Source organism: Caenorhabditis briggsae (genome assembly GCF_000004555.2).
Source record: "Caenorhabditis briggsae complete genome, chrIV, whole genome shotgun sequence".
Lineage (NCBI taxonomy): Eukaryota > Metazoa > Nematoda > Chromadorea > Rhabditida > Rhabditidae > Caenorhabditis > Caenorhabditis briggsae.
The window spans coordinates 13,355,500-13,383,252 of record NC_013487.2 but is presented as its reverse complement, the minus strand read 5'-3'; the positions used below and the strand labels follow the sequence as shown (position 1 = coordinate 13,383,252).

At 37.8% G+C, this 27,753-nt stretch overlaps 6 protein-coding genes across 6 annotated transcripts; 3 read left to right on the top strand and 3 right to left on the bottom strand.

Moving 5' to 3' along the window:
• Positions 1 to 3,707: 3,707 nt before the first annotated feature.
• On the bottom strand, positions 3,708 to 5,791 carry Cbr-tag-262 (the record flags this gene model as incomplete). The annotated part of the gene is made up of 3 exons (XM_002648936.1): positions 3,708 to 4,283; positions 5,429 to 5,699; positions 5,763 to 5,791. 3 exons carry the CDS (start codon positions 5,789 to 5,791, stop codon positions 3,708 to 3,710), a joined length of 876 nt encoding a protein of 291 aa, XP_002648982.1.
• Positions 5,792 to 6,496: 705 nt separating this feature from the next.
• Positions 6,497 to 9,536, top strand: CBG21312 (the record flags this gene model as incomplete). Its single annotated transcript, XM_002648935.1, has 4 exons — positions 6,497 to 6,728; positions 6,775 to 6,932; positions 6,978 to 7,428; positions 9,001 to 9,536. 4 exons carry the CDS (start codon positions 6,497 to 6,499, stop codon positions 9,534 to 9,536), a joined length of 1,377 nt encoding a protein of 458 aa, XP_002648981.1.
• Positions 9,537 to 12,989: 3,453 nt separating this feature from the next.
• Positions 12,990 to 13,195, top strand: CBG21311 (the record flags this gene model as incomplete). The annotated part of the gene is made up of 2 exons (XM_002648934.1): positions 12,990 to 13,009; positions 13,057 to 13,195. 2 exons carry the CDS (start codon positions 12,990 to 12,992, stop codon positions 13,193 to 13,195), a joined length of 159 nt encoding a protein of 52 aa, XP_002648980.1.
• Positions 13,196 to 14,311: 1,116 nt separating this feature from the next.
• CBG26846 lies at positions 14,312 to 14,485 on the bottom strand (the record flags this gene model as incomplete). The annotated part of the gene is made up of 1 exon (XM_045236128.1): positions 14,312 to 14,485. The coding sequence occupies one exon, from the start codon at positions 14,483 to 14,485 to the stop codon at positions 14,312 to 14,314; it is 174 nt and encodes a 57-aa protein (XP_045100408.1).
• An 8,370-nt stretch (positions 14,486 to 22,855) lies between these two features.
• Positions 22,856 to 23,044, bottom strand: CBG26845 (the record flags this gene model as incomplete). Its single annotated transcript, XM_045236127.1, has 1 exon — positions 22,856 to 23,044. One exon carries the CDS (start codon positions 23,042 to 23,044, stop codon positions 22,856 to 22,858), a length of 189 nt encoding a protein of 62 aa, XP_045100407.1.
• Positions 23,045 to 23,268: 224 nt separating this feature from the next.
• On the top strand, positions 23,269 to 24,782 carry CBG21308 (the record flags this gene model as incomplete). Its single annotated transcript, XM_045236126.1, has 2 exons — positions 23,269 to 23,387; positions 24,500 to 24,782. The coding sequence occupies 2 exons, from the start codon at positions 23,269 to 23,271 to the stop codon at positions 24,780 to 24,782; spliced, it is 402 nt and encodes a 133-aa protein (XP_045097278.1).
• Between the last annotated feature and the right edge of the window lie 2,971 nt (positions 24,783 to 27,753).

The following is a 27,753-nucleotide window of genomic DNA, read 5'->3' as shown; positions in this document are numbered from 1 at the left end:
CTGACGTCAAGACCAACTTGTTACACCCAACAGCTCAACAGCAACTACCGTAACCCAATTCGTCTCGCCCACCCGGTGGCTCATCCTCTCGAATATAACAACTTTTGCAGGCTTTTCGCGGCGCCAAAATCCTCACAGTCACCTTCTCTCACAACCACTTGTTAGCTTCGCTTACAAAGGCTGGATTACTGTAGCTCTTGTTTTCGGGAGGGGTACAAAGATTTGACCAGGCAGGAGGGAGGGTGAAGTGCGCTCTTTTCGGACGATGCTCTGCTGCATCGTGTGCAAATCACACTTCATCGAGGAGGACAAAAAAAAACTAGACACTGAATTCCTGGATGAGCAATGTTTTGGGGGATTTCGAGGGATCATACTACGATCATCGTAGGCAAATCCGGATCCTCATAAATCACTGCTTTCATCCGCACGTGTCATAAAATATTGCTACATTCTGTCACACTTCTAATTGTCAGCGAGAGGGGTTATTTATTTACCGCATCACACTATCGAAGAAGAGGGACCTAGTGTAAAAACGAATCGAAAATCTGCCAAGCCAGAGGGACCACGACAGTGAATGTTGGGAAGATTACTGTATTTTCTCTAATAGATCGGCACCTCGATGATTGGAATGTGATAATCTAGTTATAAGACAGGTATGTGACAATATGGGCTCGAACAAAAATCGCTAGAAATACCGTACTCCCTCTAATAGAAGCCTACCCTACATGCACACTTTGAGCTCAATTATTTCGTCTCCAATTGGAGATATCGAAGATCAGTCAACTGATAAAACGTTGGTGATATTATGATAATCATTTTGTCAGTTGATAAATTTTCGTTATCTTTCATAGGAGCCGAGATAATTGAGCTCAAAATGCACATATAAGATCTGCTTCATTTGGAGGAAGTACGGTGATTTTGGACTTCCTTCAAGTGTCATCGAACAGCCCTGATAACATTCAAGTCGCGGAAAAAGCTAGCGTATTTCCTTTTATAGAAAGGCACCCAATTTGAGCTCAGTTATCTGGATTACTGTAAGAGGTATTAAAAATCTGTCAACAGATAAAATATTGGTGATATCATGATAATCATTTTATCAGTTGACAGATTTTTGATATCTCTCATGGGAACCAAAATAATTGAGCTCAAATTTGACGGTATCGGTGGTCTTATTAGTACGGTAATCGTAGAAGTGCCGCTCTATTAGAGGGTATTTGGTATACGGTATTTGATTGATTTGATGTGTGACTTTGATTGATTTGATGTATTTGATTTGATGTGTGACGAAAAATTAGATCGGAACCGACTAATCTGGAGTCAAACAGCGCATAGTTAGCAATGTTGTCAAACACAGAACACGACTTCAAAGGCGACGAATATACGGTTGCGCAATAGGAACACATCCTTAACGGAAGCCGTTAGGAAGCCGATAGGAGAGCATGTCAAAAGATATATACCATATAAACATCGGTATTTTTGAATTTTGAGATCATTTCACGAGGGACCGAAACTCTAGAATCTCTATGGAGAAAATGATAGTACTCATTCTATCAGCTCAATTAACATCTAGAATCTCTGACTGGAACTATTCCAATTAGCTCAATTACCGTATTTTCTCTAATAGAAGCTCACCACAACTGTCCGCTATAAGCTCAGTTATCTCGCTTCCTGCGGGAGATATCCAAAATCTGTGAACTGATGTTTAATTAAATGTTTATCATATTATGGAGAAACTTTTATCAATTGACAAAATTTCGATATCTCTCATAGGAACCGAGATACTTGAGCTCAAAATTGAGAGATTGAGTGGGCTATTATTAGAGAAAATACGCTAATTTCGAATCTAGGAACCATTTCACGAAGGACGAAAATTCTATAATCACTGGTTGAAGTTATCTGAGTCTTTTTTCAGCGTTTCGAAGATTCAAAGGATCCTCAGAGTTCAAAGTGATGTTGAAGTCGATCGTTTCCTATCTTTTTCATAGTTAGAAACTTGAAAAATCCGAATTATTCGGTTTCCTGGCCTCAAAATGAACATTGAGCTTTAGATCTTTGAAGTCTTCAAGCTTCACGCTAGCTTTCAGCCACAAGATTACCCTTCAACGATAGACAGTGCCAGAATTTCCGGAACATCCAGAATCCAGAATTTTTAGAAGTTCCAGAATTCAGAATTTCCAGAATCTCAAATTCCAAAATCTCCAGAATTTCCTCCAACTCAGATTCTGAGCACGCGGATTCTAAAAACACACAGCGGTGGCGTCATAAGTCAGATGACCTTCTCATCTTTACAACATAATCATCAACATCAGGGAGATGCGTTGAATTGCGCAACTCCGGTCTTCTTCTTCTTCCTTTCCACCGCCGGAAAGACAAGAACGGCGACTCTTTTTGACCGGGTATGTCACCTCTTAATCCGCTGCTCAAACTTCATCTTCTGACAAGACCTAGGCGGCCTTTTTGATGATCGACGACGCAACTGATATACTCGAGACGATAGAGAGAGAAGAGACACCCACTTGTACTACACGTTTATACAAACAACTACTACATCCTCCTAATTAAACGAATGAGGGAGAGATGGGGAGGGAAGGGACTAACATACCATAAACACTCTTATAGAACGTCATCCGATTCGTCAACTTTGAGCCCATGTATCTCATTTTCTGTGAAAGATGTAAAAAAGTGGTTAACTAGTGAAATGTTGCTGATATCATGATAAACATTTTATTAGTTGACAACTTATTGATATCTTTCAAAAAAAGTGAGATATACAGGTTAATATAGTAAATACCTCGAGAAAAAGTCGAAAAACTTTGCCAAAAACAGCCAAAAATCGTCAGAAATCGGTTCTAAAAACTGAAAATTTCGGAGTTTTTAGGCTAAAAATCCACTAAAAAAGATTGGAAATTTTACAAAATTTCGTTTAAAAATAGAAAAACAACGAAAAATCGGTATCCAGACGACTTTTCTCTTCGATTTTTGGCAAAATTTTTAGACCGTTTAAGGTTTTTCAGCAATTTTTGGAGATTGTTTTTCGCTTTTTTCGGATTGATTGTCTGAAATTCGACGGGACGGTGTTTGTGAAAATTACTGGTTACTGTAAAAAAAAACAAATTTCTTTGGATACAGTAGTTTCTCGTCAAATTGCAGGCAAAAAATAAGGGAAGAATGGAGGAAAATTGACCGATAACAATTAAAAAAATTGGAAATCGGTTTTGAAAATCATAATTTCGGTGGATTCTAACTAAACAAATTCTGGAAATTTGGAATTGTCAGAATAAAAATCCAGTAAAAATAGCGGAAATTGTGTAAAATTTCCAGAAGTTTTCAGACGGAAAAACAATTTTTCGGGCGATTTTTAGGGATTTTAGCATATTTTTCGGCTCATTTTACTGATAATATTACGAGAAAAAAGCAAAAAGTTGGGAAAAAAAAAATAAGAATCGCACTGAACATTCAACAGTGCTTTCGAGAGAAAAAAAACTAAGAAAATTAGTGCTCAATTTTTCAAAAATGTTTATTAAAAACTGATTTTTTGAGAATAATAAATTAAATAATTGCTCGAGTAGAGAGAAAGATTCAATTGAATTTGAAATGTATATAACTCTGGGAAAAAACTATAGGGAAGTTTGAATTTTTGATCGATTAGAATAGTTTGAATGACAAAAAATGGGCCAAAAAGACTTTGATTATCGAGATACATAAAATTAAAGAATTCCCAATTCCTTCTTCTGTTTTCTCTTCTGCTTGATCACATCGATATTCCGCTCCTTCCATGCTGATTTTCTCAGTTTGATTGGCCGATTTCCGACGTATTTTCCATCCATTTCTCTCATTGCTCTCACATAATCCTCAGAATCTCGAAACGAAACGAATCCATATCCTTTTGACTTGTTGGTCCGCGACTCTCTCACAACTTTGGCTTTTTGAAAGCTCGGATATTTTCGGAACGCCTTTGCCAACAGCTCATCCGACACCTCGTTTCCCAAATCTCCACAGAATACACGGAAATCGTTCTCGTCCCACTCGGCCAACGATGGATCCTCCCAGACTTGTCCTCCGCCGGATCGGACGAACTTCTTTTTCGACTGCTGCTCCTTAATTTTCTTCTTGAACGGATCCGTTTGCTTCTTGAAATTCATTTTGTCGATATCCGACTGCAGTGCCTGTGTACGGAGTAACTCTTGAGGAATCGCATTGACGGCTGGCGTTTCGTAGAGAGCAGGTGCTCCTTCGATGGTAGCTGGAGCAGGTATTCCGAGAGCTCGAGGAGGGAACATCACCTGGAAAAATTGGATTTTTTAGAAGACGAAGTGGAGTTTAAGCCTGAAAATTCCATAATTCTAGAATTTTTTAAAAACATTTTTTTTTCATTAAAAACTATTTTTAATATGTTTTGGCAATGTTTTCTCGTCTGGAACCTTCTGGAACTTTTAAAGAATTTCCGTTATTTTTATTGGATTTTTATTCTGAAAAATCCAAGTTTTCAGAGATTTTTTTCAGTCAGAAACAACCAGAATATTGATTTTCAAGACCGATTTCCAATTATTTTTTACGGCTATCGGTCATTTCTTCCCTTTTCCCCTCACTTTTTGTCTGCAATTTGGCGTGCCAGTTTTTTTTGCAAAGAAACTACAGTATCTAAGGAAATCTGTTTTCTACAGTAACCTAAAGTAATCTTCACGAACACCGTCCCGTCAAAATTTGGGCAAAAAAACCGGAATAAAGCAAAAAAGAATTTTCGAAAATTGCTAAAAAACCTAATAAGGTCTAAAAATTTCGCAGAAAATCAGAGAAAAATTTCGTCTGGGAACTTCTAGAAGATTTTCAATTTTTTTTAAATTTCAACACTTTTCCAGGAGAATTTTCAATCGTTTTGAGCTATTCGGATGAGAAAAAATCGCATTTTACAGTTGAAAGCAGTTTTTTTGCGAATTTTGAAATCATCTCATTTTTTGAAAGAAAAATTTTAGATTAGTGAATTTCAGATAAGTTTTAGTGGATTTTCAGGCTGAAATTCCAATTTTCGGGCCGATTTGCATTGATTTCTGACTGTTTTCGGTCCATTTTTCACTTGAAAGTTTTTGAAGTTTCTTTTTCCTTCTTTTTCCGCAAAATTGCAACTTTTTCTATTATTCCGGTATTACGAAAAATTGGAGCTATGGAAGAGAAAAGCCAGTGACCCTGGCCGAAAGTCCCACAACGACAGCTATTGTAACGTAGGAACATTTTTTTTTTCGGATATTTATTGTCTCGATTTTCGAGCATTTTCAGTCAATTTTCGCATTAAAAAAAGGACAGGAATTCGCCAAAAAAAAAACTGTGAAAAACGAGAAAATGGTAGTTGTCGCTGTAGGACCTTTGTACGCGGCCACAGGCGTGTTTCTCTTCCAGAGCTCCTAGATTTTGGCTACACAAAAAAACTCACCGGTGCTCCTCTGAGTTGTGGCGGCATGAAGAGTGACGGCGGCACTGGAGGCATCGGTGGAAGCCTTGCGAGCGTTGGATTTATGAATGGAGAAGCGACGATTGCTGGGACGAAAGGCGGTGCTGCGAGAAGCGGTGGCGGAGGCAGCACCGGAGCAGAAGTTGAAGACTCAGAAGACGACGTCGGACCAGCCGATATTGTCGCATTCTCGTAGCCGACATGAGTTTCCGTATTGGTGGTTTGTTCGAGTTCTGCTAGCTCGCTTTCGAATCTTGAAAGGGATTTTTTTTCGTTTTTTCAGCAATAATTTTCTGAAAATCGGAAAACCACTTACAAAGCGAGTTCGTCGTCCAAATTGGCCATTTTTATCGAAGGAAACTGTCCAGCCACCACTGAAAAATAAAATTTTTGCAAGTAAATGATAATAGATATTTTATAGGTCAATTTGTGAGAAAATTGCTAGAAACCGATCAATTTATTAAAGAAAACCATGTTTCCTGAACATTTAGCTTAAAAAAATAGGTGAAAATAGCCAAAAATAGACAAAATTCGGATTTCGAAGCAGAAAAAATGGTGAAAAAATCGAGAATTCTAAAAGTCCGCAAACACCGCAGACAATGCACCACAAACGACGAGCTTTCACACACACCGAAAATTGTTGAATTTCCCTATTTTTCTTCTTATTTTGACCTATTTTTCGCTAATTTTTGAGATTTTAATTGAAAAAATATTGATTGGTACCTGAGAATTTTTAAGAGGAAGCTTTGTTGTCGGTTTACATGGCTGGACTCTCAAAACTCGATGAGAGAAATTGGAATTTGATTTTTCAATTTTCATTTTTACTGAGTTTCCGAACGAATTTAATTTTCTTTAGTAAAAATGTGATGGCTAGCATTTCTAAAATATGTTGTTCTCCGGAAAACCCCGAATTTTATTGTGAAAGTTGCTAGAAAAGTCTCATAAATCGACACAAGAGCCGGTTCCCAGATTCTTAGGTGATAATTCAATTCTTTTTCGATAAAATAAGTAATATTTCAACTTTCACAAAATGAACCTTTTTTACAGAAGATGTCCGCTGAAGACGATGTCGAAATGCACGAAGAGCAGCCGATAGAGGATGTGGAGGACACGGAAAGCTCCGACGAAGAAGAAGAAGACGACGAGACGGAAGACGAGGACGAAGAAGTGCCTGAGAATCAAAGACAGGCTTACATTCCGGGACTGAGCCGACCGCTGAAGAACGGAGAGGAGTTGGACTTTGATCCGAGTGCCTACAAAGTTTTCCATAGCTTTAATTCTGGTAAATCTTGATTTCTAGCCTACCGATATCACTGTTATATCTTCAGATTGGCCTTGCCTTTCGTTCGATGTTGTTAAAGATGGACTTGGTGATAATCGCGTTCAATTCCCGGCAGAATGCTACATTGTCAGCGGAACTCAGGCGGATAAACCGAGAGACAACGAGATCATTGTGATGGGATTGAAGAATCTTTCGACGATGCGGGTTTGATTTTCAGGCAGTATTAAATAGTCAAACATCGATTTTCAGAAACAAAAAGAGAACAAAGGTGACGACAGTGACACTTCTGAAGACGAATCTGAAGATGAGGACGAGGAAGAGTCAAAGAAACGAGAGCCAAAAATGCACGCAGTATCAATTCCACACTTCGGCGGAATCAATCGGATTCGTGCAGATCGCCTCGGAGACAGTACTGTGTGCGCGTGTTGGAGTGATCAGGGACGTGTTCAAGTGTGGAACATCACTGATGCATTGAACTATTCACATGGAATGAGTGGAGAGTCAAAGACCGAGGTTCAGAAGGTTGATAGACCATTGTTCACTAATAATGGTTCGGGAAAAGAGGGATATGGCCTCGCCTGGTCGTCTTTGAAGACGGGAGATCTCGCTACTGGAGATATTATTAAGAAGATCTATTTGTGGCAAATGAAGGAAGGAGGACAATGGGCAGTGGGAGCTAATCCGTTGACTGGTCACAAGAGTGAGTATTTGTTCATATTTCTAAATATTGGTGGCCTAGAAATGTGACAATTCGGATTTCTAGGCCGTCGATCGGTTTTTTTGTAGAAAAAAACATTAATTTTCAGCCAATTTAGGCCACTTTGAAACTTGCTGGCCTAGAAATCTCGGTTTTCAATTTTCTAGGCCAACGATTCTTGTAAAACTTCATTAGCTATCTATCGGCGTTTGTAGACTCTAAAAACAGCCATTTTCAGCCAAATTTTGCTACTTTGAATTTCCTGGCCTAGAAAACCAAAAATTGAAATTTCTAGGTCACAAAAACTTTTTGGCTGAAGTACAGATCATTTTAAGGTACCGTAAAAACTCTATTAGATAGCCATGGCACTCTATTGTTCGAAGATGGTCTGGGGTGGCACTGTATTAGGGGGTGGCATTCAATTAGAGGCTGGCACTTTATTGTCCGGAGCTAATTTCTACTGAAACTTATCACAAAAGTCCTCGACAGGGCCTTCGGCCCTGGCTCAGTGGAATCAGTTGATTCATATTTTAGTATGTTCTCCCTTCGCTCGCTCCGCTCGCTCAGGTCGAACAGAGCGGACAAGACCTTCGGTCCTGTAACATGTGCGGATTTTTGATTTAGGCCCTAGTTCGGCAGAAAAAACAGGAAAACCCGAAAAAAAAATGGTATCCACTTGCACGTTCGTTATCATATCTCGGTTCAAACAGTACAACTTCTGACGATTTTTAGTGACCGCGTAGCCATAGAGATTTGCTATCGATCAAAAAAGATTTGGCCAAAACGGACTGAAATGAACCTAGTTAGGAGCTTTCAAAAAAAATTTCTACAAAATGCCAAAAATGGGGGTGCGCGATCGCTACGGTATTTAAGGGAAGAAGGGGGCGGATTTTCAATTCCTTCATAAAATGACTTACGAGGTTTTCTTAATTTTGCTACTAATTTTTTAGAAACTTTCGGAATTTGGTATTATCCTGACACATTTTTACAAATACAGTACCTCTTTTAAGCTTGAAAAAAAACTAGAAAACCAGAAAATGATTTATTGTGTTATTCTTTAACTTTTACCACAGTGACATCAAATCCGCAGTGGCACTATATTAAGGGCTGGCACTCTGTTGTTCGGAGGTGCTCTAGGATGGCACTATATTAGAGGCTGGCATTCAATTAGGTGTGGCTATCTAAAAGAGTTTTTACGGTATTTCTAATGATGCTTTTAGAGTTAGAAAATATGAATGTGATGTTGATGGCCTAGAAACTCCAATTTTCAGTTGTCTAGGCCACCACTGTTTTTGTGACTTTGATAGTTTTGAAGACATGTTTGCAAACTTCAAAAACGTGGAGCCAAGTTACGCAATTTTGAAAAACTGATCCTTCCAAAACTGATCCAAAATCAATTGTGGCCTAGAAAACTGAAAATAGGTTACTAGGCTGTCCAATTCAAATGCACTTTCTCGCTTTAAAAACATCAAAAGATAGACCGTGTAATGCTCTGTATTTTAGCCGAAAATGTTTATGATCTAGAAATCCCATTTTTGAAACTGATCAGCTGTAAAGATGAGCCCTTTATTCCAGAAAGCGTCGAAGATCTATCCTGGTCACCAACTGAAACCGGCCTTCTCTCTTCTTGCTCGGCAGACGGAAGCATCAAACTCTGGGACACCCGTTCCAATCCGAAAGACGCATGCGTTTGCACCGTTCAAAAGGCTCACGAATCAGATGTCAATGTTATTTCCTGGAATCGTCACGAGAATCTGATTGTGTCTGGCGGCGATGATGGAGAACTGAAAGTTTGGTCGCTTAAGACGATTCAATTCGGTCAACCGGTTGCTGTATTCAAGTATCACAATGGACCGATCACTTCAGTTGAATGGCATCCAGATGAAACGACGACGTTCATGGCATCTGGAGAGGATGATCAAACGACGATGTGGGATATTGCAACGGAAGCAGATGGACAAACGAACATTGATGGTGTGCCACCGCAATTGATGTTCGTTCATATGGGTCAGAAAGAGGTCAAAGAGGTTCATTGGCATCCACAGATTCCTGGATTGGCTATCAACACGTCGATCGATGGATTCAACGTCTTCAAGACCATCAACATCTGATTTTCAGTTTTCTTGCTGTTCACTTGTTTTCTGCTTGTTACTGTTATCTTTCTAATTAAACAATGTTTTGTTATAACTCCATTGTTCTGGGAATCGAGTTCTCAAACATTCAGGGGCTCAAAATTCTCATTATTTTTAATTCTGAAATTCTAAAAACCTCAAATTTCAAATTCGGAATTTCCAAAACTTCAGAAGTTCAGGTAATCGTAAATTATTCATTTTTGAAATCTTAATTTAATACGTTCAGAATTTCAAAATTCTTACATTTTGGATTTCTGGAATTTTAAAAGTTAGAAAAACAGAAATCGACGAAAATTCTCTATTTTTGGATTTACTAATTTCAGATTTCCAGAACTTCTTAAATTTGAATATTCGGATCATCAGAAGTTCGGAAGTTCAGTAAAACTGTATGTTTAAAAAAATCTAGATATTTAGAAATTAAGAAAGTTGTAAGTTTTACAAAAATTGGAAAATCGGGAATTCAAAAATTCAATTTTTTCAGAAATCGAGAGATACCGAATATCAACTGAGCGAGTTATGAGCAATCAAATTCAGTAATCTTGACTTGAGAAAAACACCGTGAATGCTCAAATGGAAGCCCTACACATAGGCACCACAACATAATTTTCAAAATAGATATTTTCTTATTTTTATTGTTGGATTCTCTTCTCCACTCTTATAGAAGTCCATTCCCAAAATTTCAGCGAAAAATCTTTCCCCAGACACTAGTTACAGACCCTTTTCTATCTGACCTCAATGTACTGACTTTCTCCTCATTTTTGGCAGCCGAAGGAGAACCGACGGGCCGTCGACGGTCCGTCGCCGGACCATCGGAACTTTTCGGAAAACCGACTTGAAAGTTTTGATTGGAAATCATCCAGAAAACTATTTCTCATACTCCCACTAGGCTATAGAATGGTGATAGAATCTTATTTTCCTCAAATAGGACCACCTCAAAAAATAGGTTGTTGAACGACTGCTAAATGACAGTCGAAGAGGCGCTGACTGGTCAATGACTGGTGGTTGGCGGACCAAATTTTTGCAGAATGGAAAATTTTGTTGAAAAATTATTTCTCTCTAAAAAGATCACAAAAGTCATAGAGGGGTCTGGGGATCTAAAAAATGCGTTATTAGAAGCATTTCTACAAAAAATAGAATTTGAGGCGCGGTTGGTGAAAAACGGCTTAATGACAGTTGAAGAGGCGCTGACTGGTGGATGGCGGCTGAATGAAACAAGCTGTTAAATAACAGAAAATTTGAATATTTTTCAGTTCCAATATCGTAACTCGAGTTGTCATTTCATGATAGCAATCTTCAGTTTAATGCGCATGTTTTGGTGATATTTTAGCCATTTTCTGAAGAATTGCGACGAAATATTTTTCTAAAAATGTTGTAAAATTTGTGCCTAAAAATTCTATTTTCTTTCTTTTTTTTTCTTCCAAACTCTCTATTCACAATTCGCTTTAAATTGCCTTTTTAACTGACGAGTCTCGGCAAATCCGGACACTCCAAAATTCCACCTGCGCCTTGTTTAGCGGCACAAGACTCTACTAATTTTTCATCTAATTTTCACAGTTTTTCGTTTTTCGAAGCGTTCTCTCATTGAAATTCGGTATTTTTCGCTTAATTTATCTAGCTGCTGGCATAAAGAAGCACTGAAAAGCTTTGCGCACTTTCGCTCTGCGCGTTTTTAGTTGAAAAGGCAGAAAATCTGATGGTTCTCTATTCATAATGTAACCTCCCTCCTCTCTTCTTCTTTGTCCTCCATCTTCTGCCCACTCCTATCCGATAGTGCACCCTCCTCGAGAGAATACTCAAAAAAAGGACCATCTGTCGCTGACGCACAAGAATTAAGGGATAATTATTTAGGTCAACCCAACCACTCCCCTCCCAAACCTTCATCCTTTCCCCTCATTATGAACATATTCTTCCCCATGACGTCTTGACAGAATAGACGTCTGAATATTCTTGAAACATTCCAGAAAATCCTATAAAAGAATGGATTTTGGAAAGCTCCGTTTATTATTCTGAATATTTTCTACCTGTCTGTTATTCTTACTGCTCCTTAAATCTTTCGAAATCATATATTTTCTGATATTCACGTTTTTCTGAAAATCAAACTTTAAAAAGTGAGTTTTTAAAAAACATTTTTTTTACATTTGGAATTTTTGGAATTTTTGAAATTTTAGAAAAGTTTAGATTTTGAAAAAATCGAATATTGAACGAGGAATTTCAGTTTAAAAATATTGAATTATAAGTTTTGAGAATTTCGAAAAATTTGAAAAATTTTGAATTTTGAATTTCAAAAATGTTGAAACTTTTTTAAAGTTTTGAACTTCGAATTTTGAATATAGATGTTTTGAATTTCGGAAAACTTCTATTTGTTTCCGTTTCAAAAATTTTGAAAGATGCAAATTTCTTTAGCACATTTTATCGTCTCTTCTTTAAAAATAAAAAGACTCAAATCTTTACAACAAGAACTACATCTGCTAACAAAAAAAGGCAATCAATCCAATGGTTAGATGTCACCTTCCCGAATTGGACAATCCCGGCGGAAAGAAAATCGAGCTTCTCACCAACCACTGTCTGGTGCCCCTCCCGGCATTATATTTTGTGGGTATAACATTGACATCTACAAAGGACGAAATAAGGTGGAGAGACGAGAAGAGACTGGACCAATCTTTCGTGAGATTTTGGACGCGGCACAACGTCAATCTCCTCTGGTCAGCCACATATATTTGAATATTTTTTCCTTTATATATTTAATGGAATTTGAGTACAAATAAAGTATTTATGGGAAATAGTCCTTATTTTTCTTCCTCTGTCACTACTCAACGATCAGAAGGTCTTGTTTCCTGTTGTTGAATATTTTTTCGGTTTTCTCCCCTTCTTTCCTGAAGAGGACCATTTGTTTGGTCGGTGCAATTAGATGATATGTAGCTACTACTAGCCTTTATAAAAAGCAGCAAAATCGGTCTGATTTTCCCTGGTGTATTTTCTAGGTCATTTTGAAGTCTCTAGGTTCATCTCGTTAGGGATTTTATCTAGAACTCCCGTTATAACTTTTGTGCATTATTTTCTTCTGATCAATAAATTATTATATATTAAAGTGGTGACCTAACTTTATCAAACTGTGTATTCTAGGCCACCACTGCAAAATTACCCAGAAAACATACCAGGGGCATGTTAGACCATTCTACCTCCATTCTAGTTTCAGAGCTGTTTGGATTTTGAGAATTTTTTTTTTTTTGCAGTAGTTTAAAAAAATATATAAATTTTCAGGGGAATGGTACTTGGATTTCTGACGGAATTCAACGACAACAGGAATGAGGTCGTCTCACATTATATGAGAGAAATCACTTCGATGCTCGTCACTTCCCAAAAAAGTTCAAATTCCTTGATGAACTCAAAAACTTGGTGAACTCTGTCCACTTGGAAAACATCAAAGATGCAATGGAAATCCGCATCGAAAGGTAGTTTCTTGCTTCGAAATTATTTTCAACAAACAATTATTTTTCAGATTTTTCCAACAAGAGCTCGGAAAAATTTCCATTTTGAGAGCCGCAAATCGTCGCGCCGTTGCCATGCCGCTTCTCGAGACCGACGACGGGTTTGACTACTGTAGCAATGCAATTCACCTATTCTTCCCTTATCTCTAGGTCATGAACTTCAAATTCCCTTATTTATCATTCGGATCTTTCACTTCTTGTCCTCATTTTCTCCCTTGTTGATGATACCGTCGCTTTTTTCATATTCAGCTGGCCTGCTTATTTTGTAATTCCACATTGATATCCATGATTCCTACAGCTTTACGGTTTTTATGTATTTATCTTGGCTCTGCTGAAATCTCTCTTCTTTCCTAATTTCAATTTCAATAATCCTCTCAAAAAAATCTTCGAAAACAATACAGTTGATATAATAAAAATCTTTTATATACGGAAACCTTATCGAATACTTTTCAGAATATCAAAGTAGACTATTCTCTCCGAAAAAGAAAAAACTCTCTAAAACGTCAGGTTTCAGCTCAGCTCTCTTGTTTTCTGTGAAAGATGTTAAAAACTTGTCAACTGACGACTTATTTATCACAACATTACCAACATTTTAGCAGTTAACAAATTTTCAATATTTCTCACACGGATCGAGATAATTGAGCTCGAAGGGGACGGTTCGGCTGGCTTCTATTAGAGGAAATCCGGTAAACTTCCGTTCTCTGGAAGACGAAATCTGACAGTGATGCAGTCCGGTTTGGAAACATCTGGCTCAGCTGACACGTTCAAAAATACTAGACAAAACAAATGTAAAGATGTCAGCTAGCTGGTGCCCCTTCGGCGCGATTTAATCTAGTTTTTACTGGCTCGTCGCTTCACTCCCAATTTTTTCTTAAAGGGTCACGTAAATCTATATTTATTTTCAAGTTTTTCAAAAGTCCACAAAGTGACACGAGGACCAACAGACGCCTCTAGAGTTTTTTATATAAGAAAGATAAAGATATATAAGGAAGATTCCACAAACTGAGCATATCTCATCAGAAAGGAATTTCTCTAGTATACTCTGAAATGTTCAGACAATTCTAAAAATTGTGAAGTACTTTTCCTCTACTTTTATACTCCACAGGATTTGAAAATATTCGTGATTTTCTGTATTATCCCGATTTACATATTCCCCCGGAAAATGCAAAAGCAAGATATATATGTAGCTGTCCATTGCTCTATAATAAACATTGTTATGATAATATCATTTTATGAACAAATTTCCACAATTCAAGGTGCTTTTAGTTATGGACTTTTGGTTGGCGGTGGTCCACTTGGTGGAGGTCCAGATGGAGGTGGTCCAGATGGCTTTGGTCCGTTTGGTGGAACATTTGGTTTATTCTCAGAACTGTCCGAAGGGATTGCACTCACAATAGCAAACAAAACGAGAAGAAGAGTTAGAAGCTTGAAGAAGAACATTCTGGAATTTGAAACTTTAATGAGAAGACAGAACTCGGATGAAAAAGAGGATAGACTTGAAAACTTCGGACTCTCCTTTTATACTCCACAGAATTTGAAAATATTTGTGATTTTCTGTTTTATGCCTATTAATCCTCTGTTTTTTTTTTCGAAATCTCGTCATAATTGTTTTTGTCCCCCAGACAGGATTAGGATTAAATTTCTGATCAGTCAATCGGGCAAATTTTCAGATTCACATGGTTTACACATGAATTTTTTATGTACAGTACTACAAAAATATCAAGCTCTGACCGTTTTAGTTGAAAACAGAAAATTTTTTGCCAGATTCAACCCCGATGATATGTATATGCTACCCGATTTTCGAATTCCTGAACATCCGCATTTTAAAAATTCTGAGTTTTCGAACCTCGAGTTTTTTTCGAAATTCAAATTTTTTGAATAGGAACTTCTGAATTTAGAAATTTCAGATTTTCTGAAATTTCGATTCCATGAATAGCGGGCTTCCGGATTTTCGATTTTCCAAATTCCGAAACCCTGAAATTTTCAAACTTTCAAATTCTTAAATTTTCGCTTTCTCGGATTCATGGATTTCAAAACACAGTCTTTTGAATTTTCGATTTTATGTATCTCGGAGTTCCGGATTCCCCCTTTTCTGAATTCCGAACTTTTTAAGTTTCGAATTCCTAATTTTAAGTAAATTTTGCTTTTCTGATTTACTCATTTCCGAATTTAATATTTTTTTTCTGGTGGACTGATTGTTATCCTACCTACTTCTTCTTTTTTTCGATTTACGATAAGAATTGCGTGTCCTTGATTCACAAATACACTTTCAATTATCACAAGACCAGTCGATTTCCGCCGCCTGTCGGCGGCTACAATCTAAAAAAAAAAAGCTAAACCTTCTGGCTCCTACTTACAATAACCGCATGAAGTTTTTCTTTTACCCACTCGGAGTTAACCGATTGAGTTTGAACTTGGACAGACAAATCAGAAATGTAGATCAGAAGTATGTCTTAGTTGATGCCCGAATTTTTTTATTAGTTGATTGTGTTGTCAACTTTCATAAACTGGAGTGACCGTTTGTTTATGCGCCTTCTCGGCTAAACCTTCTGGCTCCCACTTAAACACCCTTAACCGATTGAGTTTGAGCTTGGACAGATAAATCAGGAATGTACATCAGAAATGTGTCTTAGTGAAACTGTTTTTTTGAAGCAATATTATTGAAGCAATATTTAGCTCATCCCCGTCTAACCACCCAGATAATCTTTTTTTAATTCGGGTTTTGAAAAGCCTATTTACGAATCGTTGAATTTCATATTGAGCATTTAAAAACTTATGAACTTCAAAGTTTCCGAATTTTTGAACTATTTATTTTTTGTTTTGAATTTTCGAATATCAGAATCTTGGAATTTGACAACTTATAATTTTTTTCATAAGTTTTGAAATTCAGAAGTCCTGAATTTTTGAAACTGTGATTCTAGAACTTAAAGGAGGCCAGACATCAAAAATTTCAAAAATTTCATTTTTACTGAAAAGATATAACTCTGAAGTATAAATATAGCTATGTACTTAAAAACCTGAAAAAAACACTTCAAGGACGAAAAAATGCTCTTTTTTGTCACCCTAATTTCTTCACTAGCTTGCTGCTGCGGCGTCGCTTCATAATGTGAAAAACGCGATGGTCGCCTCTTACACGCGTAGTGTAGTGGGTACGCTCTAGGCTAGTATTCAGGAGGTCAGAGGTTCAATCCCTGCTGGTGTTTTTACTTTTTTCTTCCCTTGTTTCCTTCGGATTGAACTTTTTGAACTCGGAATTTCTGAAGGGCTACCAGCGTGCCGCCGAGGCCTCGCTCCGAGGTATCAAAATCAGTTGAAAATAAGAAACGTGTTTTATTATGTTAACAAATAAATTATGAAAAAAAAACTACAATTAATTTTTAGAAAGAGACATAACAATTGAAAAAAAAAACCACATAATTAAAACAATCCTCGTGCAGGGCTGGTCGTCGGAAGGTGAAGGAAGCAGTAAAAATGGAGACGTCTCTGAAAACCCCAGTCATAAAACAGTTTTTTATTCCTAGAGTAATAACGAGAAGTAATGAGATAAATAGGAACAGTGAAGAAACGTTTATCGAAGAGAAAATAGTTTTTTTCGCATGCCTATAAAAAACACCGGCGACTGGCAAATAATTGGTCGATAGAACTTTAAATTTACATAAAAAGTTCACTTTTATATGGGTTTTATAATAAATAAGAAAAAAGAGCTTTTTTAATGTTTGAAGTCGTTAAAAATTGAAAAAAATAAAGTCGGGAAATAAAAAAAATAAAAATGTTTGCGCGTGGGATTGCGTGCTTTAGGTGCGAACACCGCGACGGCAAAATACACATTCCCTGAAATTTTCCCCGAAATTTTTGCTGTCTGCCCTCCTTTAAAGATTTCTCAATTTTCAAATTTTCAAGTTTCTGGGTTTCTGAGTTTCTCAGCATTTGGTTTTTCAGAACTCATAATTTCGGAAATTTCGTAATTTCGAGTTTCCGTATTTCCGGCTTTCTGAGATTCTACTTCATGAATTCCCAAACTTTAAAATTTTAACACAAATGTGATTTTCCGAATTTTTCTTAAACTAATTTCTGAGTTTTTCATTCACAAAGTTCATGAATTTCCGAATTTTCTAAATTCTGAACTTGGGCTTTCTGATATTCTGAACTTCTGAGTTTCTGATTTTTCGATTTTTTGGACTCCCCAGCTTTCGAGAATTTTCAAATTTTCGGGTGCTCAAACTTTCAAATTCTCAAATTTCATAATTTTCGAATACCTGAATTTTTATACTTCTGAATTTCCTGTATTTTTGGACATTAGAACTTTCTGGTTTTCAAACTTCAAAATTTCCGATGCGTCTCGTCTTTTCGTGCCATATAAAGTTCGTGGAATTTTTGTCGAAGTTTGTCCTTTAGAATTTCAGTGTCGTGAGTGAACTCATTCCGCCAATCGAATTACTTTGCAATTAAAAATCACAGACAGCAGCAATTTCCAGATAGTCGCGGATTTCGGTATACCGTCGTTTCAAGCTACGAACTCCTTGGAAACAGCTCTCGTTTACGTCCAGCCAGCGAACGACAGATTCGGATTCACCGTTGTATGTGTAGAACAATAAATCCAATTCGAAGTCTTCCACACACCTATCCATTCTTTTCAAATTGGAAAGAAGAGCCTCATGAACAGCTGCCGCTTCACCGCTTCACTGAAGTTAATCATCTACTGTAAACACGTCAATAAAAACTTACCTGGCGTCGATAGTTGGACAACTTTCTGGACAACATCTTCTAGTAAGCGTCATTTGTCCGAGCTGGGATTTGCCAACGACATCTTGATCTTCATCGAATTCTTCCAAAAGATCATCTCCCCAAAAATTCGGCTATTTCTCCAACTACGGCGTTGGTGCCGTGTTGCCGAGGAGGGCTATTTTTTTTTGTGGCTCGTTGAGCTTTCTTCATCCTTTTTTCTCTGGCATCCATTGCACCGTCATTCTCGAAGTCATATTCTGGATCCGTATCATGTTGTCAATTTTTCCCATTGTCTTGGAACAATGACAACCTGAAAGCGAGATAACCCAGAGTCTCCCGATTTTCCCCATAAAATCCCTCTGGATTATCCGCTTTATTCGGGTCATGTTCATTCCCCTTCTTATCTCTCTTCGTTCTCTAATAACAAGTACATTGTTTCACTCAAATAATATTAATATTATTTGAATACGCGCCAACGACCGCGTTGCAGCGACCGCGCCGCGCCACTCGGCACTGGCGCCCGCCGCCCTCGTTACTCACTAGGTTACTCATCATTCGAAAGCTGAAAATGAGACATTTTCAAAAATGTAATTCGATTTTGCTGCGGACTTACCATATTCGAGAAAATCGAGTTTGAAATCTCATTTTTGAAAAAGCAAGGGGGGGGGGGTGACTTTTTTCCAAAAAAATTTTTTTTTTGAAAAAACATGAAAAACTTACAGGATCATACTGTGTTCTCTGAAACTGTTTGAAATTGTGGTTACATGCTTTTGAAAACTATTTTTGAGTCATTTTTTCAAAACACTTTTTGACTTTTGAGAATAGAAAGTTAATGGTTTACAAAAGATTTTGGATGTTTTTTTGATTGTGATCGCAAATTTAGAAGTTTCTGTACAATGTTACCAAGTTTAAGCGTTTTTTTTTCAGAAAAAAACTTTGAAAAAAAGTTCCATGGGGTACCCCCTTGACTTTTTTTTGAAAATTTTTGAAAGTTTTTTTTTCGGCTGAAAAGGTATTAAACGAAAAATATCAAGCAAATTAGGTTTTTTACAAAATTTGATAACCTATTTTCTTCTCGGGATCAAGACATTTTGATTCTTTTTCTGATTTTCAACAAACCGTAGTACTACGATGATCGCCCAGTAACACTCAAAATTTGAGAAATCATAGGCACAAATCATGTCTGATTGATGTGTGGCTCTTAAAACGAACCATCCTTATGAACTTTGACAAACAAAAGCTGTGTGAAAGTGTTTAGTGTTGATTAACGAAATAGTCAAAAACTAGATATTACTTAAAACATTTGAGAAAGTACAATTTTTCAGTATCAAAATGAAATTTTTTTTGAAAAATGTGTTCGGAAAATTTTGACGATTTCCACAAAGACCGAAAACAAAAACAAAAACAAACAAAGGAGAAAGGAATCGAACCCAACCCTAGTCAATTACCGTTCTCCCTCTTCACCGCTACAGCTTTCGAATGATATAGGCCTCATATCAAAGTCCCATACCCCAGTTACAACCTTCCCTAGTCAGTCTTCGCTGCGGCGAAGCTAGTGTTTGTATCTCACCAAGAGCTGACCGCTATGCGGTCCCGTTTAACCTTTTTTAGCCTTTCAGCTAGTTTTCTACGTTTGGCATCGTTTTGGTTTGTTAGCACCAGTTTTAGAAGGCAGCAAGGTTTCCTCCGGTAGCTCCCAGGAGGTTTTAGCCCTACACCTTTACTTCCTTTCTGTTCTTGCTTTCTTTTCCCAATTCCGTTGTCTTTGCCGTTTATTCAAACCCCTTTCCGTTAATAAACTTGGATTTGAATACTTTGTGTACTGTTATTTCCTTTGCACCGCTTATTTTACACATTTGGGGGAATTGGGGGTCATTTCAGGTTGCTGACACTCTCGGGTTAGGACGTAGGATCGGTCTCGACTGACTGAGGATCCGCTGTCAACATATCACTTTCTCCGTGTTCCATTTCATCAATCAAAGGCTCGATTTGTGGTGGTGCTTCGATTCCCTGACTTCTCTCTTCTTCGTTTGAAACCTTGTGCACTGGTTGCTTTTCTTCTTTGTTTTCCATTAAATCGATATTTGTGATGTCAAAATATTCCATAAACAGACACCAGGCCTCTTGATAGACCACGGTAATCGGCTTCAATATATTCAATGACATTTCATCTGGGTATACGAACATTCCTGGGACATTCTGAAAAATTTATAACATTTTTATTTGTAACCAGCAAGCTGGTGCGCCTTCGGCCCGATTCAATCTGCTTCTTTACTGGTTCATCACATCACTTCTCATTTTTTCTAAAAGGGTCACGTTAATCTAAATTTATTTTTCGAGCTTTTCAAAAGTCCACAGATCCTCAAGAGGACAGACAGACGCCTCTAGCGTTTTATATATAAGGAAGATTTCACATTTTTCACTCACTCTAGGATCCGAAGGATTCCAGAATTCGAAGCCGACACCTGGATCGTTCCGTAGACGATCGAATTGTTGATGACGACCAATTGAACGGGTCCAAGCAGATCGAGGGTCCGGTTCACGAGCTCCAACGGAGCGGTTTGCCAATGACTGGATTCCGCATTTATGTTACGAAACTTGTGTAGACAAGAATGGAATACACAGTTAAAGAATAAGGATTTCGGGAAAATAAAGACGAATAGTTTCCGACGTCCATGCAAAAGGTCGTCAGGAAAAATATTGGAGGAGAGGAAGTGGTCACATAAGGGGGAAAGAATGGTAATAAGGGGAACCCGGCGGTATTTATAGGAGCATCCGAAGGGCGGAGTCAATTCCAGGTGTGCTCTCTTCACCTCTGCGGAAATGGAGTGTATTCGAGATACTCAACTAAGATTTCGGGAATAAGAATGAAGAGGAGAACATTTCTAACCAAAATTTATCAATTTTCTAAATTCATTCATTTTTGGATTTCTAGTACTACAAAGTAATATAAAGATAGAGAATATCCAGAAAAATCAGAGGGGAACTGTCCAGAATCCAATCATTCATTTGTTTTAGAGAATTCCCTAATACATTTAGACGTCCATTCAGAAATTCGTCATTAGAAAAAAGAAAAAAAAACACATACAGGCCATGACACAGCAGATGGTATGTATGTGTTAGAGAGTGCAGGCGAAACAGAATGAGTCATTTTTCCGTCCCCTCTGGCTGCTGCAAACATAATCATTCATTTTCTCTTTTGACGACTTGACTGAATAGACGTCTAAATATTTTCGGGAATTCTCCAAAAATCCTGTTAATGAATGGATTTTGGAGAGTTCCCTTTTTGATTTTTCTCAATATTCTCTGCCTCTTTGTTCTTTTTTATTATTCCTGGAATTCCGATATTTCGTAATAATGTTCTCTCAAAAAAAGTGAGTTTTTACAAATCATATGAAAACGAGAAGAAGAACGTTCAGAAACTTAAAAGAAAATCATTCGAAAGTTAAAATTTTTCAGTAACTTTCATGTACAGGGGTACATGAATTGGAAATTTTTTTTCGCAACAAATAAAAAAAACCCAGAATATTTCAAATATCTGAGTAGTAATCATAATTTCGAAAAATCCAAAATTTCTGAAAATTAAAAATTCGGAATTCAGAAAATGTTCTTAATTTTTAGTAACAGGAATTTCTAATTTTTTTCCGAATTTTTCGAAAATTGGAATTTCGAAGTATTCCATTTTTCGATAATCGGAGCTTTTGGTACCCTCAACATTTTAGAACGTTCCGAACTTTTGAAAACGGGACTTATGATTTTCTGAATTTTCAAAAACCGGATTTTTGAAGTTGCGAACAGTGTGTCCTTTCGACACGACTTCGAAAAATGTTTGAGAAAGTCATCAAAATTTTTCGAAGAATTTGTGAAACGAATACACTTTAACGTGATGGCCTGACTTTTGCAAGTTGGGTTTTCTAGGCCGCCAAATTAGAATGACATAGAATTGGTTTGATATTCACTTTGTGTATTTTCTAGGTCATTTTGAAGTGGGGGCCTAACTTTTCGAGTTAAGTTTTCTAGGTTACCATGGTAAAATGGCCTAGAACTGGGCTAACACATGCGGTGGCTCAACTTTTTCAAACTGAGTATTCTAGGCCACCACTTCAAAATGATCGAGAAAACATATCAGGGGCATGTTAGGCTATTTCTAGGCCATTCTACCATGATGGCCTTAATGTAAAAGTGTAGTTACAGTAGAAATTCTTATACATTTCGACTATTTTCAGCAAATACAATGCACCAGCCACAGAGAGTGACTTTCTAGTTGGGAGCGCGGCGTCATACGTTGTCAACCCCAGATACCCCAGCTGCGCGCGACCCGATGTCGTATTTCGAAACGAATATTCTCGTGAGGAAAAAACGTTTACATACAGTTTAATGAAGTTCATTTTCAGAACCACCAGATTCACCGAGATGTGAAAACCAACTACTGGTCTCTCTTCGCTCTCCGTAATGAAAATGGGCGGCATGTTGAATTGAAGTTTGTGCTCTCCATTCCACGAGAGTACAATCCCCAGACGAATATTTCAACAGAAGAGACGATGGACCAAGCACCAGCCGGGGATACAAGAGCCCAGACGCCGTCGTGACGGAATTATCATCGAGACGAGTAAAGCATTCTACCACACACTAGCTGGAATTGCCATCGGATAAGGACAGCTACACACCCGAGACACCACTTGCATTTTAGTTTATCTTCTTCGCCGACTCTATCAAAGTGAACTTGACGAATTTCGCGAAAATCTACCTTCCAAAATCACCTCGTCGTGTGATTATTTGTTTTTTTTTCTGAATAAATTCATATAAAAATAAAATTCACATCCTCATTTTTCAGGTTTCTTAGAATACCTAGGTCCAAAATTTGAATTTCAAAATTCTGAAAGCACGTTTAACAGCTCTCCAGAATTTGATTAGCGGAAAAGTGATCAATTACTGAAATGAAAATCTTTTTTCAGTTCAGTATACTCTGGCATTTTCAGACGTGTCTAAAAATTCTGAACAACTTTTCCGTGATCTCAAAATTGACTATTTGGAACTGAATAAACTTTATAAATCAATATTCTCTACAATTTGGAGAGATTTCCCTTATGGACTTTTGATTGGTGGTGGTCCACTTGGTGGAGGACCAGATGGTGGTGGTCCGCTTGGTGGAGGTCCGCTTGGTGGAGGTCCGCTTGGTGGACCATTTGGTTTATTCTCAGAACTGTCCGAAGGGATTGCATTCACAATAGCAAACAAAACGAGAAGAAGAGTTAGAAACTTGAAGAAGAACATTCTGGAATTTGAAACTTTAATGAGAAGACAGAACTCGGATGAAAAAGAGGATAGACTTGAAAACTTTGGTCTCTTCTTTTATACTCCACAGAATTGGAAAATATTTGTGATTTTCTGTTTTATCCCGATTAATCCTCTGTTTTTTTTTTCGAAATCTCGTCATAATTGTTTTTGTCCCCCAGACAGGATTAGGATTAAATTCCTGATCAGTTTTTCAGATTCACATGGTTTACTCATGCATTTTTCTACGTACAGTACTATACCGTTTACACTCTAATAGAACACCGCCCGAATCATTAAATTTGAGCCCATGTATCTTATTTCCTGTAAAAGATATCAAAAAGTAGTTAACAAAAAAAATATTGCTGATATCATGACACACATTTCATCAGTTGACAACGTTTTTGATATCTTTCAAAAAAAAGTAAGATATGGCGTTCTATTAAAGTGTTTACGGTATCAAGCTTTGAACATTTTAGTTGAAAACAGAAACATTTTCGCCCAATGAGACATGCTACCCGATTTTCGAATTCCTGAACTTCTGCATTTCCAAAATTCTGAATTTTCAAACCTCTGTTTCCGTTCGAAACGGAAATTTTTGAATGTGAGCTTCTGAATTTATGAATTTCAGATTTTCTGAAATTTCGATTTCATGAATAGCGGACTTCCGGATTTTTGATTTTCCAAATTTCGAAATCATGAAATTTTCAAGCTTTCAAGTTTATGGATTTCAAAACACAGTTTTTTTTGAATTTTTATTTTATGAATCTCGGAGTTCCGGATTCCCGATTTTCCAATTTTCTGAATACCGAAATTTTTAAGTTTCGAATTGCTAATTTTAAGTAAATTTTGCTTTTCTGAATGTCGCAATTTTGGAATGATAATTTTCCGAATTAAAAAAAAAGGAAAATTTCGAATTTCGGAATTCAGAAATTCAGAAAAAAAGAATTGTGTGTGTGTGTGTGTGTGTGTGTGTGTGTGCGTGTGTGTGTGTGTGTGTCCGGATGACAATGTCGTATTTTTTGAAACTCCACAAGATGAATTCGATTTTACAAAGGAATCCAGTTTGTTCCCGATGGAATTAGTGCAGTTTTCAATGAACTGATTTGTAAAAAGGATGTACAAAAATGTTCAATTAATTTATTTTTAGTACATGAAAGGTGTTGGATAAACATTTTTCAGTTTAACATATAAAAAAGAGGAAGATCGAAAAGGAGACAGGAAATGTCAGCATTATTTGGCTTTGTTATCGGGGATTTCCTGGGCGGAGTTCGTTTTCGGAGATGGATTCTGATTCCACCTCCACCAGCTCCGAGTTTTCCGATTCCACCTCTACCAGCTTAAATTCCACCTCCCTTCGATTCCACCTCCACCAGCTCCGATCCTCCGATTCCATCTCCACGAGCACCGATTCCATTTCCACCAGCTCCGATCCTCTGATTCTACTTCGCCCAGCTCCGATTCCACCTCGCCCAGCTCCGATCCTCCGATTCCACCTCGACCATCTCCGATACCACCTCCACCAGCTCCGATTCCACCTCCACCAGTTCCGTTTCTCCGATTCCACCTTCAGCTGCCCAGGACTCAGAACCCAGGGCCTATAGCTCCGGCTCCCAGAGTTCCGGCTCCCAGAGTTCCGGCTCACAGAGCTCCAGCTTCTTCCAGCTGGATACCAGTTCTCATTTGGGAACTGATGGTTCTCACTGTTTCTCTATTCCCTTATATGCAAAAATTCTAGGCGATTCTTATCTTTTTGCTCCATTTTTTCACTTAAAAAAAGTTTTTTCCAAAACGTGAAATTTTCTTTCGCTAAATTTCCCAAAATGGTTTAAAATTTTTTGAACATTGTACGCGTTTCCCATGTTATAACTGCATTCTCTCCTTGTTTTCTAAAGTGCATGAGTGGCAAAGTGGTATACGGTGTCGGCTATGACACCGAATGTTTTGGTTCGACCCCCGCCTAGGACTTTCTTTTTGTCATTTTTTAATTTTCGTGAAAATAGGCGAGAAATGTTTTTGAAGACCCCTTGAACTGTAAACTCGAAATTTGATAGAAGGGTTCCCAAACCGTAAACTTTGAGGCGTTGTATCTCAGTTCATGTCGAAGAATTAGTGAATTGATAATATGTCCGTAGAATCATAATAAACCTTTTATCCGTTGAGAGATTTGCGGTATCTTGCGTAGGAGCTAAGAAAAATGAGCACCTACTAATGGTTTCACAGTAGGCTTAGGCTACTAATGGTTTCACAGTATAATAATTCGCAACAAAGATCATTGAATAGCTCGTTTTCTTTCATCAGGTGTGACTATGTCATGATACAGTATCTGACAAATTGATACTAAACTCGGTTGTATTCAAATGCCGAAGTCCAAACAAGGAGTCAAAAAACTCAGGAAAGAATGGAAGATATTTAAAAAGCGAAAGTAGCTACAAAGATTTTGTCAACTACTATTAGGTTGGTGCATAATTTTCTTTCGATTTCGGGAAAATGTTTGATCAAATTTTTCTCAAAGCGGATGAAAGCATTGTCCATAAGCATCGATAATTGTCTGCCAACGCTCTGGTAATTCCTTGATTCCATCGGCCCAGAACAACGAAAGCTGCGATTGAAAAGATGGGTCAACTCATTTTTTATATGATCTTTTCAATTGAAGTTTTTTCTATCAAGATGGGGTTCGAAAGCTTCAAACAACCATTCATCCAAATGGGCATGGTTTGAAAAATACGGCGAGTGCAAAAGAATAGTTCAGCCAAACGACATGAATTTTTCGTTGATCTCTCAAATAAGGCGCGATTTCAAATTTTCGTGCATGGAACATCTTTCGCCTTTTCTCCTTGTTTCGATTCGACTGTCAGAATCCATTTCTCTAATTAGAAACTATACAAGAAGGCAGTTATAGTGATGCCTTCATCTAAATGTTCCCAGTTTCCATTCCTTTGAAAGACCTCCAAGCACATAACATCCCCTTTTTCACGGGAAATTTAGACTTCGAGACGTCCAGAGCTAGCTATTCCTTGTCAATCAACTGGCCCTCCCGCACATTGATAGAGTAACTTACCGACTTCTCAGCTACGGCAATTAAGTTCCCCATCCAACTGAACGAGCGAAGAAATGATAGGAGAAACATGATCACATCTTCATGGCAACCCTTACAGTAGTCCTTCAAAAAAATGGGTGCGAAGCGACAAAATTTTCGACACTGCTATGAGACCTCAATCCAATTACAATACTTAATTGACTAACGGACAATGCCTTTGACATTTGACGGATTGGTTTCAGAAGTATTCTTAAAGGGGGGGGGGGGGGACAGGAGATTTTTCGTAGTTTTTTTTGTAGCTAGAGTATGCATTCTACCGTCACGGTGTACAACGCTTAATGTCACGCTGCGTACAGCTGTCGTCCTCGCCTTTATGTATGCAATCGGGCGTGCGCTTTCTCTTTGCCCGTGTAGCTCAGTCGGTAGCGGCGCCGCACCCTCAATCCTCACCCTCACAAGTTCAACTCCTCGAGGGGCATCTTTGAACGAGATTTCGAGAACATTATTTTTTCATGTCCCCCCACCTTTAAATAGGTCCAAGTCCAACTTTGACCCATCTTCGTCTTTCCATTCTAATTTTTTGGCTTCAAAGCGATCGGCCCTATGCTTGATGATATTAGCAGTAGAAGTAATTTTTCATCTATTTCTTTCATAATCTTGTGATTATTGAGGTTTTTCAAACCTGAAAAGAATAAAAATAAAATGCCATTTTTTAAGTGTAGACGGGGACGAAAGCCAGCGCTGTGCTCGCGAACGACGAAAAGGAGAAATGAGGCAAAATGTACATAACAAGTCCATGAGATACTCTATCCAACAAAAAAACATACTCCAAGAAAACCCGTCCCACTGACCAGTTATCAATTCTCAAACTTAAGCATACAAAATCGGAAGAAACTTATGCACCAACCTAATAGCTTATAGAGCTTTAAATTTAAACATATTTTGTTAGTTGACAGATTTTTTATAATTTTCTTAGTTTTCGACTTGTGAGCCTTCAAATCATAAAGCTTAAAGTTTAAACGCACAGCCATCGAAGGCGCACACATTAAAGCAAAACGTTTCTTATGTTGTCATTATGAATAAAAAAAGGGTTGCAGAATAATTTCAGTATAACCCTGATACATAAATTTGAAAGCAATAAAAATGAGAGAATAACTGGAATAAATCGAACATTGAAGATTTGATGGAAGTCATCGAGTGTGCATTTGGTGCAATAAGTCTTCTCACAGTGGTCGCATTTAAAGAAAGAAAGGTTTATGCATGTTTCACATTTGTTAAAATGTGCAATAAGAAAATGAAAACAAATTATTTTTGAATTTAGTACACTACCGGCTGCTTTATAATTGTCTCGTCTAATAAAATTGTGTCGGTCTCGGCTCGTCTTGTGTCGTCTCTTATCGTCGCTCTCGTCTCGATGTCTGGAGTGGTCCCTGGGATCGTCACGACGGCGTCTGGGCTCGTCGTATGCTCGGTTGGTGCTTGGTCCATCGTCTCTTCTATTGAAGTATTCGTTTGGGGATCGTCTTGGTCGGCGAGGGAGAAGGAAAACGTCGTCGAGGGGAATACTCGGTCGGGCGTCGGAAGATTACTCTCGGTGATGGGAAGATGGTGTAGTGGTGCTCGGTTCCGATATGACAATATCGGCATATCTCCGTTCCACATTTTGGTC